Here is a 19,897-nt window from a genome sequence, read left to right on the forward strand (position 1 = left end):
AGTTACAGGGAGTGCTGAGGATCGCATGCTGCAGTCTGTTGCACCAGTTCTGTTGGTGAGTTACATCGTCACGCGATAGGACGTGTGAGGCCATTGAGAGAAGCGACGCAAACCGGGAAGCAGCACCAGGAGATATCCCACTCATGGGCACTGGAACACAGAGTCGGAGCATTCTGTACATGCAGCTGGGCAGTGATCCTAGCAGGTCCAGAGGGAGGACATTAAAGGGCCCCCATAACCAGGCTTAAAGGTTGGAAGGCATTCAAAGGACAAAGGAATTTGTGAGTTTTATTCCAAGTGTTTGTTTTTATATGTTTCATTAAATTTTAGCATTTAGCACTTCTATGCTATGTTTTCATTTTCCTTTTTCATATACTACTGGCTGAGATTTATTCCATCCGACAGTGGAGCAACTTCTATCATCAAGCGCCTTATTTGTGAGTTTATTTCTACTAGAAGCCATCTACTGTGCATGCATTAAACCTATACAGTACTATTTTTCAAAGGGTTACATTTAAATCCATTAGGATTCACTGCGATACCGATTTACCTGTAGGCTCTAAAGGGTCACTAATCTGGTAGTGGTGTATATACAGTATATAGTTACCTTCATCACCATTTGAAGTACTTGGTGGAATAGTATTTGGTGGTATTATTTGCACAGAGGTGATATTGTCCATCATTTAGTGTGTTATTATACACTATTTTCTACATTTTTCTATTTTTCATGAATTGCATTGTGCACGTGTATAAGTACCAGCGCCAAGGAGGTCTCTGTTGTGCAAAGAGTCCCATAACTACCTAAGTAATGAAACCAGAGTACGTCCATCTAAGGCTGCGTACATGCTGCCGCTGACCGCGCTTGATGCTTGGCGCTTAGCACAATCAATTTTAATCAGTCCGGCCACGCTCACGCGGCACGTACCCGTACGCTCGCGGGCACTAGATACTTGCCAAGACAGATAAAATTGTGTTTGAGGCGCGCTGAAGGGTCACATGAACTCCTCAGCCAATCAGCGCTAGTCACCTATCGGACACGCCCCCCCTGCTTGCGCTTACCAAAAAAGTTGCCGGACAGCCGAACGCTCATACTTGGAGAGTTGGTGACGTCGCCACTCTCAAGCATGAGTGCGGTCAGCGGCACGGGGCACGCCGCCTAAGTGTTAAGAGTGGGCATACAGTAGATGGAAGATAAGTATTCATGTATGTCTTTGATAAAACTCTGTCGAACGTGTCGAGATATGTATGAGCTGTCACAGAGTTGGGGGCCCAAATAAATGACGGTTGTACTATAAAGGTTCCTGGCGAACCAAGCAGAGTAGCCATATAAATACCACACAGATGTTACCTCCCTAAGAAGCCGGGCATGAAGTGTTCCACATACAAAATATTTGGAAGAACTGTATACTTATAATGATACAACATGTAAGTAGGTCCCTGTCACAAAGACAATAAATAAGGAAGGTGCTGTGAAAAGACAAGTTTGTGTTGGAGGGAGAGGGCTGGTGTTATTAAGGTCCCATGACTGTTGTGAGCATAGTAGCTGGGGCAGGGTTTCATTCATTTTGAATATCCAGCCAGAGCCAGCACTTCCCAAATAGCGATCTCGCGAGAGAGCCTAGCCTTGGACTTCCTCTTCCGGGTTGTAGCAGGGTAACGACTCGCAGTAAGGCACTGCCGAGGGAGGCAGTGTTAGTGAGGACTGGCTTGAGAACCCCACGGGCGATGCAGCTTTACTGATTGTAAGTTTTAGATGTTATTTTACCCAATAAAGTGATTTTGTCTAATACCACCTTTTTCTCTCTGCGCTCCAACCCCCCCTTTTTTTGTCTATTTCTTGTCATAGGCAAACAGGTGCTGTGGTTGAAACTAGGATACCAGGGAAATCGCCAATAGGTTTCCATGAGAAAGGGCGTTTTCAGAACACCTTTATATGTGTCGCAAAGACTTTTTTAAATATTGTCTACAAAATTCAGCATTGCAGGTTACCAATGTAATTAACTTTTCTTTTTATCGAGATAAAAAAAGTTTAGATAGTGTACTTTGTATTATAGATCATTAAATTGCGATAGCTTAAGTTACATTAGCACATTTACAGTGTACATTACATATAATGATATGCCTGTCATAATAAACGTACTATGTGCATGTTATACCCCATAGGCACTTGCTTGTTTTCTAGGGGCAGATTGGACAGGCTGCTCCACAAAAGTGGACCCCGACCACCACCACTTCCATTTCTGACATCCGGAGCCTGGTGACGGTCATGTGATCGTTTCAGGAGCAGGAAATCAACCCCACCCCTCACAAGTCTCAGCTCACCATGTTCACAAATTGACTTTAAATAATTTTTTTAATACTCATAGGTATATATATATTAAAAAAAAAGTCAGTAACCCTTAAATATGACACTGCCATTAATACACTTGGAACGCATTACCCCTTTATAATAGGCTATGGCTTAATACCATTTAGTAAATCTGACCCTCCTGGGCCGAATATCTTACTCAAGATCACATGGAAGCCTCAAATTCAAACCAAATAATAAGAGGCCAATGTGTTAAACACATGGCGGATATTTAGGGCTGTAAGACCTTATTTACGAAGTGGCACGAAGCCATCTGACACCTTACAATCACCTTTAAAAACAGTGTGGCAAGGTGTCTTATGATTTCCTATGAATCAGCCCTCTAAATGCCTAGAAAATGAAAATACCAACAGAAACTGTGCAGGAGTCGTAGTAAGCAAAGCAATTAACGATAAATACTGTAGACATTATCAGATTTAAGACAGAGTGCCAGCTCCTTGTGACAACTCACTTTACTGTACTTCCTCGCACTCCTTGAAACCAAAAATAAAATGATGTTTTCCTACAAACTCTATTATGTGGAGCACTATATGTAACCTTTTAGAGGCACAAACAAATGTTCTCATTAATATTAGCATGAAACATGCTTAAGTTATTCACCAGCGAGAACCTCTGTGGTTTTCCAAGCAGGTTCAATAGCAACAAGACATTGCAGATGCTGGGTTACCACCAACCCTAGCCAAGGAATTACCTGTGACGGCCAAACTCCTGCAGGTTGCATGGGATACCAATCACAGGAAATGTCTCACTAGCACATCAGTGCACGATGGTAACTGGTCATCATTTACACAACAATATATTTGTGGCCTCTACTGCTCACTATGCTCTTCTACCAGTAGAGGAAGATTATTAGCAACACCTTTGGATCACTACAGAAAATATAGGGGAAAAAATATATAAAATACAAAAAAGCACACGGGACTTACCGCAATTCTCAGTATAGATGCTTTTACTGAAGTCCATTTGTCTTGTCTCCGGTCAATGACCAGGATGAATCCGATTCCAGCATCTTGTAAACTAAACGTAAAACAGGAATGGAAGCTGCAGTTATAATTATTCCACATGCCGCTGCCTCAATGTGGAACAAATTTTTTAACCCTACCATTATTGAGTAGAAGCTGTTTCTTTAGATACAAAAAAAAGAAATGCAGATGAATTTACATAGGAATTATGTCCCCTTCCCCTGTTGGGTCTATGCAGCTGGTGTGTTTCTACATTTTGAGCAGCACATATAGGATTTTAGCTCAGTCTGCTACAGCCTGGTTGCCCTTGTTTTTTATCTTCATCTCGATTAATCCTGCAGGAGCTCTCCCAGAGCAGCCACATCTTCTCCTTAAAAACAGATTTTGTTCAGTGGTCTCCAAACCCTTTCGCTGCATAGATCACACAAGCCCACTCGCTGCAGTTTTCAACCCGCAGTTCATCTTATCAAAGCCCGTTATGCTCTGGAGGGCTACTACATTCACACAGAAAGGGTAGTACTTCCACCTTTGTGAGCACCATGTAAAGAGGCTGGTTAGAGATGAGATGTTCATCTCGGATGAGGGCACATCAAAAGGAGGAGACACGGCCTCAGCCACTGAATAATGACATTTGTTTGTTTTTTCTCCCTTTCTGCTCTGTTTAGCTCCATATGCTATGGTCACCAAGTACAAATGTGTGCTTCCAATTCTGCGATTTCACATGCAAGCAAATTGTGCAGTGCCAGCATCTGACTGGGGGGAGGGCTGGGGCCAATCCCAGCAGCTTGTGAGAATGAAAAGGCAAGTGCAGGGATGCTGACCAGAATAGCTAATGACAGCACATAAGGCGAGTTTCGCATTTTGTGCTGTGTTGCGTGAATGCAGGACCTGTATCCAATAGTGTGTTAGAAAACACTGCAGTGGGTAAAATGACAAATAATTCAACTGTGTGATGCTAGTAACAGTAGTCAGTCATTTGCTGTGTTAAAAACAATTGTCCCGCTCAATTATAAACAGTGTCGTAAGCGCAGATGTTGTGCTTAATAACGGATCCACATCTCACTGACAAACAATTGAGATAAAATGCACTGTATGAATGTGGTAGCTCTCATTTTCTATCAGATAAAGCTATAGCCTGTAGAAGCAAAAACACCCATTCCTTACTACAGCATACAGATATAATGTGTGACTTCTGCAAGGAGTTGATCAAATGTGTAATCATTTTTCCAGTATAAAGTTTGTGTAATGAATTAAACAAGACATAGCCAGAGTTGCCACAACTCCGGGTTTCACCCGGAGACTAGTGTTTTGGCCTCGCATCTCCGGGCTACGGGGTTACCTAGTAAACCTCCGGGTGACGGAACTCTGAGCGGGCTGTGGCGACAGCGCCTTCCGGCAGCATCCCCTGCAACTACTGGCAATATGGCTGCACGGTGTCAAATGGCGCCGCATTGCCATGCCAACGAGAATGCCACGTGACGTAACAGCATCACGTGACGCCCGTTGCCATGATCATGAGACGCTGTGTGACATCACGACGTCATGTGGTACCATGTTGTCATGGCAACTTGACGCTGTGTGTATATGTCACATAGCAACCCATTGTCATGGCGACAGAGTCATTTGACGCCATGCAGCCATATTGAAGAGAGTTGCAGGTGGAAGATGCCGGGAGGACACCACAGGAAAGTGCTATATTTAAAAAAAAAAAATCAAAAATCTTCAGATTGGCCTTCAGTCGAAGGTGGCAACCCTGGACATTGCTCAGACAGCATAGAATATAAAATAAACAGTTCTGAAAACTTGTATTTGGGGAGAGAGGCTTTGTGTGTGTGTGTGTGTGTTTTAGGGTGGGAGGTTATTTAGTGTGGGATTGGGGGGAGGGCCAGGATGAGAGGGGGCAGCTTGAGAGATAGGGGTGTAAGAGGGGGGGGAGAGTGGTGGGTGTGTAAGAGAAGGAGGGGAGATTGAGAGAGGGGGGGGGAAGGGTGATAGAGGAGTGTGAGAGGGGGTGAGAGAGGAGGGTGGTGTGTGAGAAGGGGGGAGTGTAAGAGAAAACAGGCGGGGTGGGTTCTCTTAAGGCCACCGACTCGTGGGTGGGTGGCCCCGGTGGAAATTCTAGTCCTGGGCCCCGGAAAAGCTGGCTGCAGCCCTGATTATACTATATGCTCCTTGTGTTATAAATGGGTAGAACATTATGACAATTCAACCCTGATTTACCTTGAAATACACACGTTCTTGTAGTGTTCATTTATATCTTCTATGCATGGATTCATAATGGACAAATCTATATATATATAAAACTGAAAGTGTTCTTTGTGCGTCCCTGTAGACAATTTAATTGGTCCGTCAGTCCGTCCGCCCTCCCACAGCTCTCATTGGCCGGTGTGTCCCGCCCCCCCATGGCTCTCATTGGCCGGTGCGCTCTAACCCACTCACACCACACAAGGAGGAGAGCTGTCTGGAGCTACGGGAGGGAGGCAAGTCTTTATGGCAGCCGTTAGCTCTCCTCTTCTCTCCCCCCCCCCCCTCGTGCCCGTTTCGCAGGCTGCCTCTGACCACTGCGGCTCAGTGAGGGGGGGTCGCAGGCTGCCCCTGACCACTGCGGCTCTGTGGGGGAGGGGGGGGTCACAGGCTGCACCTGACCACTGGGTCTCCGTGAGGGGGTTCGCAGGCTGCCCCTGACCACTGCGGCTCTGTGAGGGAGGAGGGGAGGGGAGCACCTGCCGCCCGCCCCAAACACAGAGAGAGACCGCAGCAGTACTCACCGGCAGACAGGGGCACCACCACACATCACCTCCCTGCCTGACCCTGCACCTCCCCGGCGAGCTGTCACCGAGGCCCCCGGGGCTGCGAGCGTGGAGAGGTGGCAGCACCGGGAGGCCCAGAAGGAGAGAGAGAGAGGCCTCACTCCCGGCTGTACAGCTCACACACAGGGGGGGGCCCAGAACCCCTGTATATAGCAAGGAGACCGCATCAGGTATGGGGGACAGAGGGGGGGAAAAAAGAAGAAGAAGCAGGCACACGGTCTTACTCAAAAGGATGTTTAATATGCCATAAAGTCCAACGTTTCGGTAGTCAAATACTGCCTCTCTCAAGGTGAAGGCTACCAAACACAAGAAAACAGTCAAAATATATACCACCCCCCTGATACTCACCCCTCCCCGCTCTGCCACATAACCAGGATGTTGACGCCCACCTGATGACATCAGAGCGACTGTATGGCGCCCCCTAGTGACGTCAGACATCCAGGTCTAAATCCCTGGCAATACAGCATGGAGCGGTCTTGGAGGACTGCAGCCACAGCCACACCTCTCCCCAGACTGAACACTCCCCCATGATGACGTCAGCGTGACCCGGCCGTCAGGGGGGGGGGGGGAGGAGGGGGGTGTGCACCAATCAAGACTGTACTCACAGGGCTGGACAAAGATGTATCCGTCGCCATGGGATCAGTGTCAGAGCAGGGGGAGTGAGACACTCCTACAAATCACCCTGAAAGTGTAAATAAACCACACACCAAAATATTAATAAAGCATATGTGCACAAAACTAATACAGCAATATACTATTAAAAACATGTGACTGTATACTGCAGATGACATCAGTATAATCCTGCAAAGTTACAGTGAAATGCCACATAAGAATATGCAGTACATCAGTATTTGTGTGTATACCTAGGTCAGAAATTGGTACACACAACCAGGGGGGGAGGGAGGAAGGGGCTGAGGGGAAGGGAGGGGAAGAAAGACGGGAAAAAACACAAAAACGATAATCTTCCCAACAGGTAAGTGCAGAGTCCATGGATGGTGCAAGATCAAATATGCCTGAAGAAAGACAAAAAATTACCTTCTATTAAGGAAGCATTTTAAATTCTGTTGCTCATTAAGACCCATACCGTTGCTGGTATTTAAAGCATGTATCCAGAATGCTTCACGTCTCAAAAAAGTCTCCCTATCCGGAGTGCCTTGTGTACGTGCTACTGACTCAATACCCATGATGCGTAAAGAGGCAACATTATGAATGTGTTCCACACAGTGTTGCACAAGAATAGAGGGATCCGTACCTTTTCGAATTACACTTTTATGTTCAATGAACCTTGTTTTTAACAGTCTGGGGAGAGGTGTGGCTCCAAGACGAAGCCCTATTCCTAAGGGTGAAACGCGTTGAGGGGGAGAATGCGGTGCTAGCCCTTGTGTGTTCTATGAATAAAGTTTTTTGAAGATCCCAGCAGCCTCTCTGAGTCAGACATGCGCAGTTGCGCCGGAATCCTCCATTGTTTCCAGTAACTCTTCTGACGGTGGCACGCAGGAGCAGCCGAGGTGAGCAGGCCCCAGACCGGAGATGCAGGTGAGGTAAGTTACCAACAGCCCCCTGCACCGGTCAATTCTGTGGCCAAGCGAAGCTCCCTCATGCGCTGCCCCAGTGTCTGACACAATTTCAGACTGCCACTCTGCACACTGAAGCGCAGGACAGATTCACACATTCTCTATTCTAAATACTGATGTACTGCATATTCTTATGTGGCATTTCACTGTAACTTTGCAGGATTATACTGATGTCATCCGCAGAATACAGTCACATGTTTTTAATAGTATATTGCTGTATTAGTTTTGTGCACATATGCTTTATTAATATTTTGGTGTGTGGTTTATTTACACTTTCAGGGTGATTTGTAGGAGTGTCTCACTCCTCCCTGCTCTGACACTGATCCCATGGCGACGGATACATCTTTGTCCAGCCCTGTGAGTACAGTCTTGATTGGTGCAACCCCCCCTCTTCCCCCCCCTGACGGCCGGGTCACGCTGACGTCATCATGGGGGAGTGTTCAGTCTGGGGAGAGGTGTGGCTGTGGCTGCAGTCCTCCAAGACAGCTCCATGCTGTATTGCCAGGGATTTAGACCTAGATGTCTGACGTCACTAGGGGCCGACATACGGTCGCTCTGACGTCATCAGGTGGGCGTCAACATCCTGGTTATGTGGCAGAGCGGGGAGGGATGAGTATCAGGGGGGTGGTGTATATTTTGACTGTTTTCTTGTGTTTGGTAGCCTTCACCTTGAGAAAGGCAGTATTGGACTTTATGGCATATTAAACCTCCTTTTGAGTAAGACCGTGTGCCTGCTTCTTCTTTGTACTGGAACATTTGGGACTACAGGAGCTCCCCAGGACCAGCGCACCGGCAGCTAAGTACCCCACCTCTATTACCATTGATATTGAGTGCGTGTCTCATCCTGTCTATGGACAGAGGGGGGAGACATGCAGGGGGTTGAGATAACCCACCCACCAGTCACTAACCCACCCACACAGTCACCACCCACTCAAGACATTACCCCCCCCCCATCCACTCACTAACCCACTCAGTGAACTCTGAAGGGGGGGGGATTGGACATGTGAAGGGGGGGCAGGAATTGTGAAGGGGGGGGGATTGGACATGTGAAGGGGGGGCAGGAATTGTGAAGGGGGGGAAACAGAGCTGTGCATTCGGGGGTGGGGGGACTGAACTGTTAATGCGGGGGGGACCCCAGACCTGTCAAGTGGGGGGGGGGGGAAATCACCAATGTGAAGGGGAGGGGGACAGAGCTGTGAAGGAAGGGGGCCCAAGCTGTCACCGGGGCCGAAAGGGAAGGGGGGGGGGAGAAAGTGAGAGGGCAATGGGGAGAGAGAGGGGGGAAGAGAGAGGGAGAGAGGGGGAGCGGAGAGAGAGAGGGGGAGCAGAGATAGGGGGTGAGCGAAGACAGAGGTTGAGCGGGAACATTCTATCCCGGGCAACGCCGGGTATATCAGCGAGTGTATTATATACTTTAACATTAGTTGCAATGTGAATAGAGATCAGTCAAATTATTGCCTATTTAATTCCTTTTAGCCAGGATTTTTTAATAGCTGCTAACACAAGCCCACGGATAATCCCAGGTGAGATAGTATTTTACGTGCTAGACACGTCCCCATATGCTAATTTATTTTATGCCAATACGCTGCTGACATAATCTAGGAAACTCTGCTCCCAGAATGTGGAGGGATCTATTTATAAAAGTGTGTATAAAATGTACTCTGTTGTATTTCCCTTTATTAACACTTGATTACCTGGTTAATCCCCCAAAACATTTTGCAATTTCGAGTTACTGCAAACAAAAATAAAAAAGAGGAAAGAGTAAGATGCTTTTACGCCCCTCTTTAATATTATCCATTAAAGCTGTATGTGGCAGCCCCGAGAATCCCCTGCCATACTCAGCAATTGGCAACCCATAGAGAAGAGAGTGACATGAGGACAAAGAGTAATGGGAGTGGGGGGGGGGGAGGGTGACACGGAGGTACAAGAAAGTGACATGGGGGGGAAAGTGTGACTTGGGATGAGAAAATGAATGCCTGGCAAGAGAGGTACATGGAGGGATTGTGGCATGGAACAAGGAAGTGACCTGGGGAAAGGAATTAAACATGGAGGGGAGGGGGTGTCCCTACCTCCTCCAGTTTAACTGTAGTTTCTGCAGCTGCAAGGCTTCCTGTGTGTGCTGCTGAGCCTCCTCTGCTGATTGGATCCCCATTGTCAAAGGAGGTGGCCAGCATCATACAGAAAGTATCAAATAGCTGCAGTAACCCTAGGAGTCGCTATGGCTGAAAGAGAGGAGGTAGGGACCAATGGGGGAAGGTAGGGGGGCCGCAAATATTTGAAGGGTATGGTCTCCACTCTCCTCCTTGACCTCTAATCCCACCCCCCCGCCACCCCCTAAAGCAGGCATCAGAGTGGGAGGAGGAACCCAAATCAGAATTTGAGGCAGAAATGTGTTATGATTTTTTTTGGTGCTCACCCCACGATCTCTCCTCCGGGCCATGCCCCTTCCAGTGGACAAGGAACTGGATACTCCTGCTTGTTTTGTGCTGAATCTCAAACTCCTGACACTCCTTGGCCAGGAGGGACAGGGGAAGGGCAGGTACGGGGGGAGAGGAGTAGTTCTGGATCCAATGCTTCAGGAAGGAGACATGGAATACTCGAGGAATCCTCATGGTCGGCAGCCAGTTCCAGCTCTAAGGAGACCGGATTGATCTGCTTTTTGATCTTGTATGGGCCAATAAATTAAGGGCCCAGTTTGGCCGACAGCATTTTGAGGTGGATATTCCTTGTGGAGAGCCATACAAGGTCCCACGATGGAGAGTAGGCAATTGTCTCCTGTGCCTATCGTCTGATGGCTTCTGCCTAAGAGCAGTCTTGTTGAGGTTGACCTGAATCTTTTCCCAGAGCTCTTGGAGATTTTCCATACTCAGATCCACAACTGGTACACCCAAATTAGCAAAGGAAGTAGGCAGAGGAGCGGGATGATACCCAAGTACAGAGAAGAATGGTGACTGGGGATGACTCGTGCCAGAGGGAATTACAGGTGACCTCAACCCAGGGGAGGTCGTCACCCCAATCATCCTGTAGATCAGACATAAAACACTTGAGATATTGCTCTAAGGACTGATTAGTTTGTTCGGTGAGCCCATTGGTCTGAGGATGATAGGTTGAAGTGAATTTCAGGATATACCAAGGCGTAGACTAAACTATTTCTACATTTTTTATTTTTTAAATGTAATTTTTATTAAAATTTTTAGGGAGACAGGGAAATGAAGAAAATAAAAGATGGGCGGGGTGGGGGGGGGGAAAGGTACAAAAAATAGAGACGGGAGAAAGAACACATTCATTTAGAAATTTACCTAACAAATCATCTTATAATATTCATTCACACAGTTAATATATATAGCATTTTTTACAACAAAATTAGGTGGGTGTTAATTTCTGGTTGACCAGCACCCAAAATCCAAGGTAACCACACCTTCTGGAAATCTGTGCAGGTGTCGTTGTTAAGACTAACCATTTTTTACATGCAGCAAATCTGCCAGACTTTATTTTTAACTTTAGGGATTGAGGGAATAGTTGTTTGCTTCCATACTGTCGCTAGTTTGCGTCTTGCGGCTGGAGATATGTGGCACAGTAATTTATTCTCATGTCTCGTGAGGCGGTAATATGGTTTGTTTAATAGAAATAACCAGGGATCCATTGGTAGGTCCAAACCAAAAAACCTTTGTGACCACATTTTGATTTCCAGCCAATAAGCTGATATGAATGGGCACCCCCACCACATATGTATAAATGTGGCTTGTACTCCACATCCCTTCGGACATATTGTTGGGTACTCTGGGATGAATTTAGCTAGTCTCGTGGGGGTTAAGTACCACCTCATCATAACTTTATAGGCATTTTATCCGATTGTGATACACATTGAGGATGTAGCAACCGTCTGAAAAATATAATTCCAGTCTTCCATGTCTAGTTCCTCCCCCAGATCATCCTCCCATTGTAGCATATATTTCAGTTTTTGATTCATATGAGGAGGAGGGCTAACAAAGTACCCATACAGGTTAGATATCAGATATTTATGATTTCTAAAAAAAATTAACGAATTACGCTCCCCTATCTGAGACAATGACTATCAGACCCACATCAAGCCTTAAGATCGCCCTGATAAAAACCATCAGATAGCTCAGCTGAAGGTAATTTCCTTAGGGGAATAAAATGGTCCTGTTTAGAGAAGTGGTTCACTACCACCAGGATAGTTGTCATACCTCTGGATGGGGTTTAGTTCTACTATAAAATTCATGGCCAGATGAGTTCATGGACAGTCAGGAGCAGGCAACGGCTGTAGTAACCCATATGGTAATGTGCTTTGGTCCGAGTACAGGCGGCCACCAGTTTCCTGCCATCCTGGGAGGTCTCCAGAATAAGCAGAGAATAAATTGCAAGGTTTTCCTCTCGCCACGATGTCCCATAACCTTAGAGCTGTGTCCCAACATAATACTTCATTGTGAAAGAGTAGGGGAAGACAGAGCCTAGACAGAGGCACAAGAAGACCCACATGGTTGTCTGGCTGAGAAGCAATGAACTGCTGCATATGTACCAGAGTGATAGAGGAGAGGATATTATCCGACGGGATAATGGATCCTTTTTAGAGGTTCATCAGGCTACACGCCTTCATGGCCTTAGTTTCGGGTTCGGAGAGGGGGTACATATGACCACAGAGAGAAATGGAGCCTGGAAAAGGTCTATGTCCATCATAGAGCAAGATGTGGAGACTGACCATAGGCCTCAGGACTGAGTTCTGATTGAGTATAGCGAAGTCGGGGTCACAGGCCGGGATCAAGGCAGACGATAAAGGATCATGGTTGGGGTCACAGGCTAAGATCAAGGCTTTTGCAAAGGAACAAACGAGGACTATACGGGAAGAAACACCCTGCTTAGGAACTGGCTGCTTGTAAAAAGATGCCTTATAAAAAGGCCTAGGACTGGTATAGCCAGTTTAACAATCCCCATCTTATGTCAGGGTGAATGCGGCTATTTCCTAACTTCAGCCATACTTGTTTAGAGCAAAATAAGTCACTTCCTATCCTCTGTCACCTTTGGTGCAGGCAAAGCAATCTTAGATCTCAGTCATGATAATAAAGGCAATGTAGAATCAGGGATGCTCCGGTGCCGGAGGGGCACAACCACGACAGCGGGTCCTGACTATGTGAAACTTGTACCCTAAATGCAAAGATAATTCAGAAGTTTCAGACAACTCAAGGCAGTATGGAGAGATTTATGCTGGGTGTTACACAAAAAGAGACAGGAAAAAGAATGAATGTGTTCAAGAGAAAACAAAAGTCTGTGACATCACCACATTGGTGAAGAAATTAAAATGGAAGTGGGTCAAATATATTGCATGAAGAAATTACCATTGATGGACAACGATGGTACACAAATGGATTCCAAGGGACATTAAAAGGCCAAGACAATGAGCAAAAGTAAGCTGGGAGGCTGAAAACAGATTTGTTGGAGCAATGTGGAGAAGAGAAACTTGCAACTGCAGTTGCAAGCCTGGATGATCATTGGGGAGGCCTTGTATCCAGTTGTGGATCGACAAATGGTAGTGCTCTTTCAATGATAAATAAGTGTGGACTTCAACACTTTCACGGTCAGCTGTTACCAACAAGCTGGAGATTCAACTCCTATACCTCAGCGCTGCCGGTGGTACATTGGCAGAATCCTTAGCAGCATAGCTCACTCAGGATTACGTTCTGGACGCTCCTGCGCCTATTTAATCTGTGCCCATTTATACTGGAGGCATACTCCTACATTTATTGCTACAATTGCTTGGTTATCCCAAACAGATACTCCTTGGGGCACTTCAGCTCACCTGGGATTCCTGATTTGGACCCTTCTGCACTAGGATTCATCTGGTTGTTAGTCAAAATCACTGAAGTTCTGTCCAGCTGGATGTTGCTGCGGATTCATGTTTGGATCCATATAATCATATGTACATACACACACAACACACACACATATGTGTCTGATCAGCCCTTACCATGATAAAGACTGCTTATGCAGTCGAAATGTTGGAACTGGATTTACTAATAAATCATCTTCTTGAAAGACCGAGTGCCTGGTTGTTTCCCTCCTGCTCCGTGACTTCTTTGGGGTAGTACAGGATCTCCCCTATCTCCATGTGCACCAGCAAATTACCTTTATTGCTACCTTAATTGTGTGCCTGTAACCCTCTATGCATTCTCTACATACACATTATAGCTATGATGTTCTATCCCACGTAACTTATGTCTTTGGGAGGCATACAAAAGGTAAATCTATTCCTTTTAGATAACCCCATACCAAAGACAGCCAGTGGGGCTGCACCTTTAATAAATGGTCAAGTAGTGTAAGGTAATTGTAGGAAATTCGGCAGCAGTTTATTCTTAGCTTAAAAGTTGACCTTGCTGTCCGTCAGTAGATCAGGGTATTGAAGAAGGTTTGTGACAGCATTCCAGTTTTCGGTTTCCCAGAGGGTACTGTTGCTATTAAAGTCCTGCCTACAAGACATGCTTGAGATTATGTATCTTTATAGCCAGAGCTGTCATAAGTAATCTCTACAATTGGAAAGTTAAAATGCTTGCAGTGAAAACAGCTCATAATCGCACACACAAATATAGGCTGTGACAGACGTGGTCACAGCCTAAAAATGCAGCTTGCAGGCGTGTCCGGAGAGTTTAACAGCTGTACAAATGTTTGCCCATTATCATTACGACACACTGCAATACACCTGCTGAGAAACCATGTTTTAGTTTATAATTTTGGACCAATTCTGCCGATAAATGTAATTTGCACATATACTAATAAAGTAGTTTTTCATGAAATGTACACAAAAGTGCAGATTGGACTGGAATGCTACCGTAATTAAGATTTTGGGATTTCTAAAAATACTGTCCTGCTGTTTGCTGTGTCCCATTGGAGTAAGACACTGCTCCGATATTCATAGCTGTATGTCATGCTAATTGCATTATTAGGTATCAGCACTGTAAGTAGGCTCATTGCCAACCAACAAGCGGAAGCAGTGAGCGCTTTAGTTATAAATAGTAGCTGGTAAATGTGACCCTCCCACAAACAAGTACAACAGAATATAAATAAAGCAAGGAAGGTTACCAGAGGGAAAAGATTATAGAGGAAAAATCCTTGTACTAAAGAAAATAGAAGACCATTAATTTGTGAGAGGAGAGTGCAATGCTTATACACAAATCTCTTTCACCAATGCATCCCACAGTACTTCACTGCAAAAAATATGTCATATAGAAAAAGACCAATTCTGTTCACATTATGAAAATCCAATCAGATCTTGGGACTATTAATATCTTTGTTTATTTACAATGTGTCAACATTTTGTTTAATGGCAAATTACACAACACTGTAAAACTATGACATGCAGGTATACTACAATATATTATCAGATATCCAAAGTGATTGGCTATCCAGCGATCTAAAGAAAGTAGGTGATACGTAAAAAATATGATGCACTATAGGAAATTAGTATATAACCATGGCTATGAATTTCTACTTGCTACAAAGCGGTGATAAAGGGTAGGATAAAAGAACATAATACTTCCATATTAATAGAGAGTTTTCAGGGCACTCCCAAATGTGAGAAGGGTAGGAGGATTGGTAAGAATTAGGAATTTGAGAATTGGTAAGTGTGGCAGGGTGGGTACATGCAACCACACACGCGGGTTCTTTGGATAAGGCTTATTTATTTGAGCCTTAAAACATACAGCACACCAAAAACAAATAGCTCTCATCAGCAAACAAAAGAAAATAGCTTCTTCTTCAGCAGGCAAAACAAAATAGCTTCTTTATAGCAGACAGAACAAAATAGCTTCTCTTTAGCAGACAAAACAAAAATAAGGCAGCTTCTCTTTGTATGCAGGAGACAGACAGTTCATCACACATGTACTTTGCACCACAGACCTTACAGCAGTAATCTCTTTAGCACTTTCAGTCCTGTCTCCTCACCAGTTCTCCTGCATGTGTGTACAGCCTGGGGTTTTAACACCTTGATTATGCAGCTGGGGTCAGACTAATTAAGCAGCCCTTCTCAACTTAACCTCGTCACTGCTGCACTGCAAGCCTAAACAGGCAGGCATATGGCTGGTGACGTTCATTCACCCTGTCAGAGTAAGCGATTAGAATTTTGTTTTATCCATGAACTGCCAACATGTCAAGATCTGTACTCTGCGCTGTAAAATTCCGCAGAAGAAACCCACGCCACAGTTACAAACTCTGTAAAATAGGATTGGAAATAAAAATGCCTGTTCCATTGTGTTATGTACTATCAGGGCCGCCAAGGGAACACTGTGTTCCCAGGACAAATGTAAGGAGCAGGCCAAGGTACAGGCATAGGGGGGGAGGGGGATAAAGTATGGGTTAGGGACGGGGAAAGAGGTTTGGGCCTGAGGGAGGGAAAGAAAGTTAAGGGCCTGGGGTGTGAGGCGGGAAGGTATGGGCCCTAATAGGGGGCAGGAGAGAAGGTATGGACCTGGGTGGAAGAAGGTATGGGCCTGGGAAGCAGGGAGGGCGGCAGGAGATGGAGGAGCCGAGTGGGGAGGAGGGCATTTAATCTGTGCCCATTTATACTGGAGGCATACTCCTACACTTAATTTACTTGGTTATCCCGAACAGATACTCTTTGGGTCACTTCAGCTCACCTGGGATTCCTGATTTGGACCCTTCTGCACTAGGATTCATCTGGTTGTTGGTCAAAATCACTGAAGTTCTGTCCAGCTGGATGTTGCTGCGGATTCATGTTTGGATCCATATAATTAAATGTACATACACACACAACACACACACGTATGTGTCTGATCAGCCCTCACCTTGATAAAGACTGCTTATGCAGTCGAAACGTTGGAACGGGACCATGTGGGACTGTAGGAGGCTGGTGCAAAGGTGCCAAGTTGGCCTACCTCTGCATGGGTTATTTTGCTGAAAGCTTTCGTTGTATTCCAGGGGGAGCATGGAGGGAAATAGAACAAAAAAGACAAAAACAATCTAAGTGTAGACAGTTATTTCAAAGGTGCAAAATTAGATATCTTGTCTTGGCTCGTATGTTGTGCCTACTTACAAGATGTAAGTTGTATACAAGCGATTTAGACACACAATGGTCTCTGCTAGGGATGTTGTTCTCCACTCTATGAAGCAGTCTCCAGTAATCAGCTCAGCAACCAAGTGTATGTGAAGAAAAATGATACCATAGTGCAGACCAATATAATGTTAAAACTAAACTTTATGATTTTTAAAATTGAACACTTACAATAAAATTGAATATAATAAGCATTGTTCACAATATTAGTGAGGAGAGAAGAGTGTGTTAGCTTCCGGCTCACCCGCCTCTTCTGATGGAACTTGATGTAATCAGCCTCTCTCTGTGACTTGATGTCTCTGGCGGTGGACTGTGTACCCAGGCTGTGTCCTCCCGTGGGTTGTTAGACTCCCCTTCTGCTGTTGCAGCTTAGAGCTGCCTCTCGGGTGGGCGATCCCGCCTCTCTCACTGCCGATACGTCACTTCCGCTTTGTTCCGTCACGTCACTTCCGGGCGCGGCTGATGGAATTTCTGAATGGCGATCACGCCTCTCTCCTCTCTCCGCTTCACCCTTTTTTGGCGAAACGCGTAGAGTGGGAGCCGTCCTGTCAGGAGAGAGGAGAGAGGCGTGATCGCCATTCAGAAATTCCATCAGCCGCGCCCGGAAGTGACGTGACAGAACAAAGCGGAAGTGACGTATCGGCAGTGAGAGAGGCGGGATCGCCCACCCGAGAGGCAGCTCTAAGCTGCAACAGCAGAAGGGGAGTCTAACAACCCACGGGAGGACACAGCCTGGGTACACAGTCCACCGCCAGAGACATCAAGTCACAGAGAGAGGCTGATTACATCAAGTTCCATCAGAAGAGGCGGGTGAGCCGGAAGCTAACACACTCTTCTCTCCTCACTAATATTGTGAACAATGCTTATTATATTCAATTTTATTGTAAGTGTTCAATTTTAAAAATCATAAAGTTTAGTTTTAACATTATATTGGTCTGCACTATGGTATCATTTTTCTTCACATACACTTGGTTGCTGAGCTGATTACTGGAGACTGCTTCATAGAGTGGAGAACAACATCCCTAGCAGAGACCATTGTGTGTCTAAATCGCTTGTATACAACTTACATCTTGTAAGTAGGCACAACATACGAGCCAAGACAAGATATCTAATTTTGCACCTTTGAAATAACTGTCTACACTTAGATTGTTTTTGTCTTTTTTGTTCTATTTCCCTCCATGCTCCCCCTGGAATACAACGAAAGTGACGATTTGCGGGACTACCGAAACCAGTCCCTACCAGCTGGGTTTGAGCAGGGGGTTTGAACATTTTAAATATTTACACCTGCACGTTATTTTGAGCACGTCTTTATTGTTAAACAAATAATTGATTTTGTTTAAAATATTCACTATATAGTTTGTAGTGAAACACTTATAGAGCTAGCGCCGTTTTTTCACCTTCACTCAACACTTATTTTGCTGAAAGGCCAGAGAGGTGGCGGCTGGCAGAGTGCCATACAGACCCGCAGCTTGGGGCTTGGGCCCCAAGACTCACGGGGCCCGGGACAACAGTCCCGGCAGTCCTCCCCCCCCCCCCCCGTTGGTGACCCTGTATACTACTATTTCAGTACTGTATCCGCTAATACAGGCATACCCCACATTAACGTACGCAATGTGACCGGAGCATGTATGTAAAGCGAAAATGTACTTAGAGTGAAGCACTCCCTTTTTCCCCACTTATCGATGCATGTATTGTACACCAATCATCATATACGTGCATAACTGATGTGAATAACACATTTGTAACAGGCTCTATAGTCTCCCCGCTTGTGCACAGCTTCAGTACAGGTAGGGAGCTGGTATTGCTGTTCAGGACGTGCTGACAGGCGCATGCGTGAGCTGCCGTTTGCCTATTGAGCGAGATGTACTTACTCGCGAGTGTACTTAAAGTGAGTGTCCTTAAAGCGGGGTATGCCTGTACTCTATTGTGATCAGTATCTGCTGTTATTGCATATCAAAAACTTTAGGTGGTGGCACTACCGGAAAGGGACTTTTTAAAAGTGAAGCGTCTTAAAGGTATTGCATAGCTTATAATTAAGAGGGTGTTTGAGAAGAAGAAAACCAACCAAGTGGGTAGACCTGAAACCTATTCTTTGTGACAATAGTGCAGATAGATGAGTGTGCCTCGACCTCCCATATATCTGTCGAATCATCTCCTGGAATTTGATTCCCAATATTTCTCTCTCACAAAGTCATATATTATGCTGATCTTTTCTGTCCAGGATGGAGTATATATTTGAGATCAGCCCTTTTTGATGCGCCTGTGCTGTACACATTTCTTCAAATGAGGTGAGTTGTAGGTCTTTCCAGGCCTGGAACTTAGAGATTTTTTTCTTATTTGTGTGTATTTGAAGTGCTCCGATTGTGGGATATTATATTTCTCTTGTATTCATTGTAATGTTCTGAGTCTCTCAAAAAAAAACATGACATCTCTAATCCTTACTCTGCCCCTTGAAATCCAGATGTTGTTTCTACATGGTATACAACTGGTGGGAATTTCTCATTCCTCCATGAGGGAATGTTGTCCTCTTAGCTCCTTTCTTCCCTCCCAGCTATTCCATATATCCGTGTAAATGAGTATAGCGGCTGAACAGCAATGACAATGGAATGTTTCAATCGAAAACTAAATGTGCAATATTTCTCCAAAAAGGGTCATCTAAAGATAAATCTGACATGTTGCTGGAAATCACCTTGTTTAGATAAATGGGGGGGGGGAGAAAAACACCAGGATTTGTCACACAACACAAACACTCTATGAAATTCAATGTACTGATTTTTTTTTTTTTTCAACTTTCATTTTTATTTGTGGAAATCCGATCTACAGACACGCACCGCCCATGGGCGTACATTATGGTCAAACCACATTTTTATGAGAAAACAGCTGTCGACACTGACAGCACCAAACGAACCCCAATTAGAGATTTAAGACAGGACGTACTTGACTTACAGGACTGGGGAGGAGACGTATGGTGGAGGGGGAAGAGGGGGGGGGGGCGTTCTTGCGATGTTCTGGCGAGGGGTTGAAGCGACTACAAGTAGCTGGAGATTCACTTTGATAGGCCTGTTGCTCATTGTAGTGTGTGGGTGGCCCTAAATAACGTCTCC

At 45.3% G+C, this 19,897-nt stretch overlaps 1 protein-coding gene across 17 annotated transcripts in view; it reads right to left on the reverse strand.

Moving 5' to 3' along the window:
* The window catches only part of MCF2L (MCF.2 cell line derived transforming sequence like), a 268,085-nt gene that overhangs the window by 66,190 nt on the left and 181,998 nt on the right, over positions 1–19,897 (reverse strand). For 16 of the 17 annotated variants that reach the window (XM_075590656.1, XM_075590662.1, XM_075590659.1 and 13 more), the window contains one exon: positions 3,295–3,385. In XM_075590656.1, coding sequence (XP_075446771.1) covers positions 3,295–3,385 — 91 coding nt within the window. Of the gene's footprint in view, positions 1–3,294; positions 3,386–3,470; positions 4,083–19,897 lie in introns of those variants that run through there. The other variant, XM_075590673.1, reaches the window with a different exon arrangement.

The sequence above is a fragment of the Ascaphus truei genome, chromosome 3, assembly GCF_040206685.1.
Source record: "Ascaphus truei isolate aAscTru1 chromosome 3, aAscTru1.hap1, whole genome shotgun sequence".
In the NCBI taxonomy this organism is placed as follows: domain Eukaryota; kingdom Metazoa; phylum Chordata; class Amphibia; order Anura; family Ascaphidae; genus Ascaphus; species Ascaphus truei.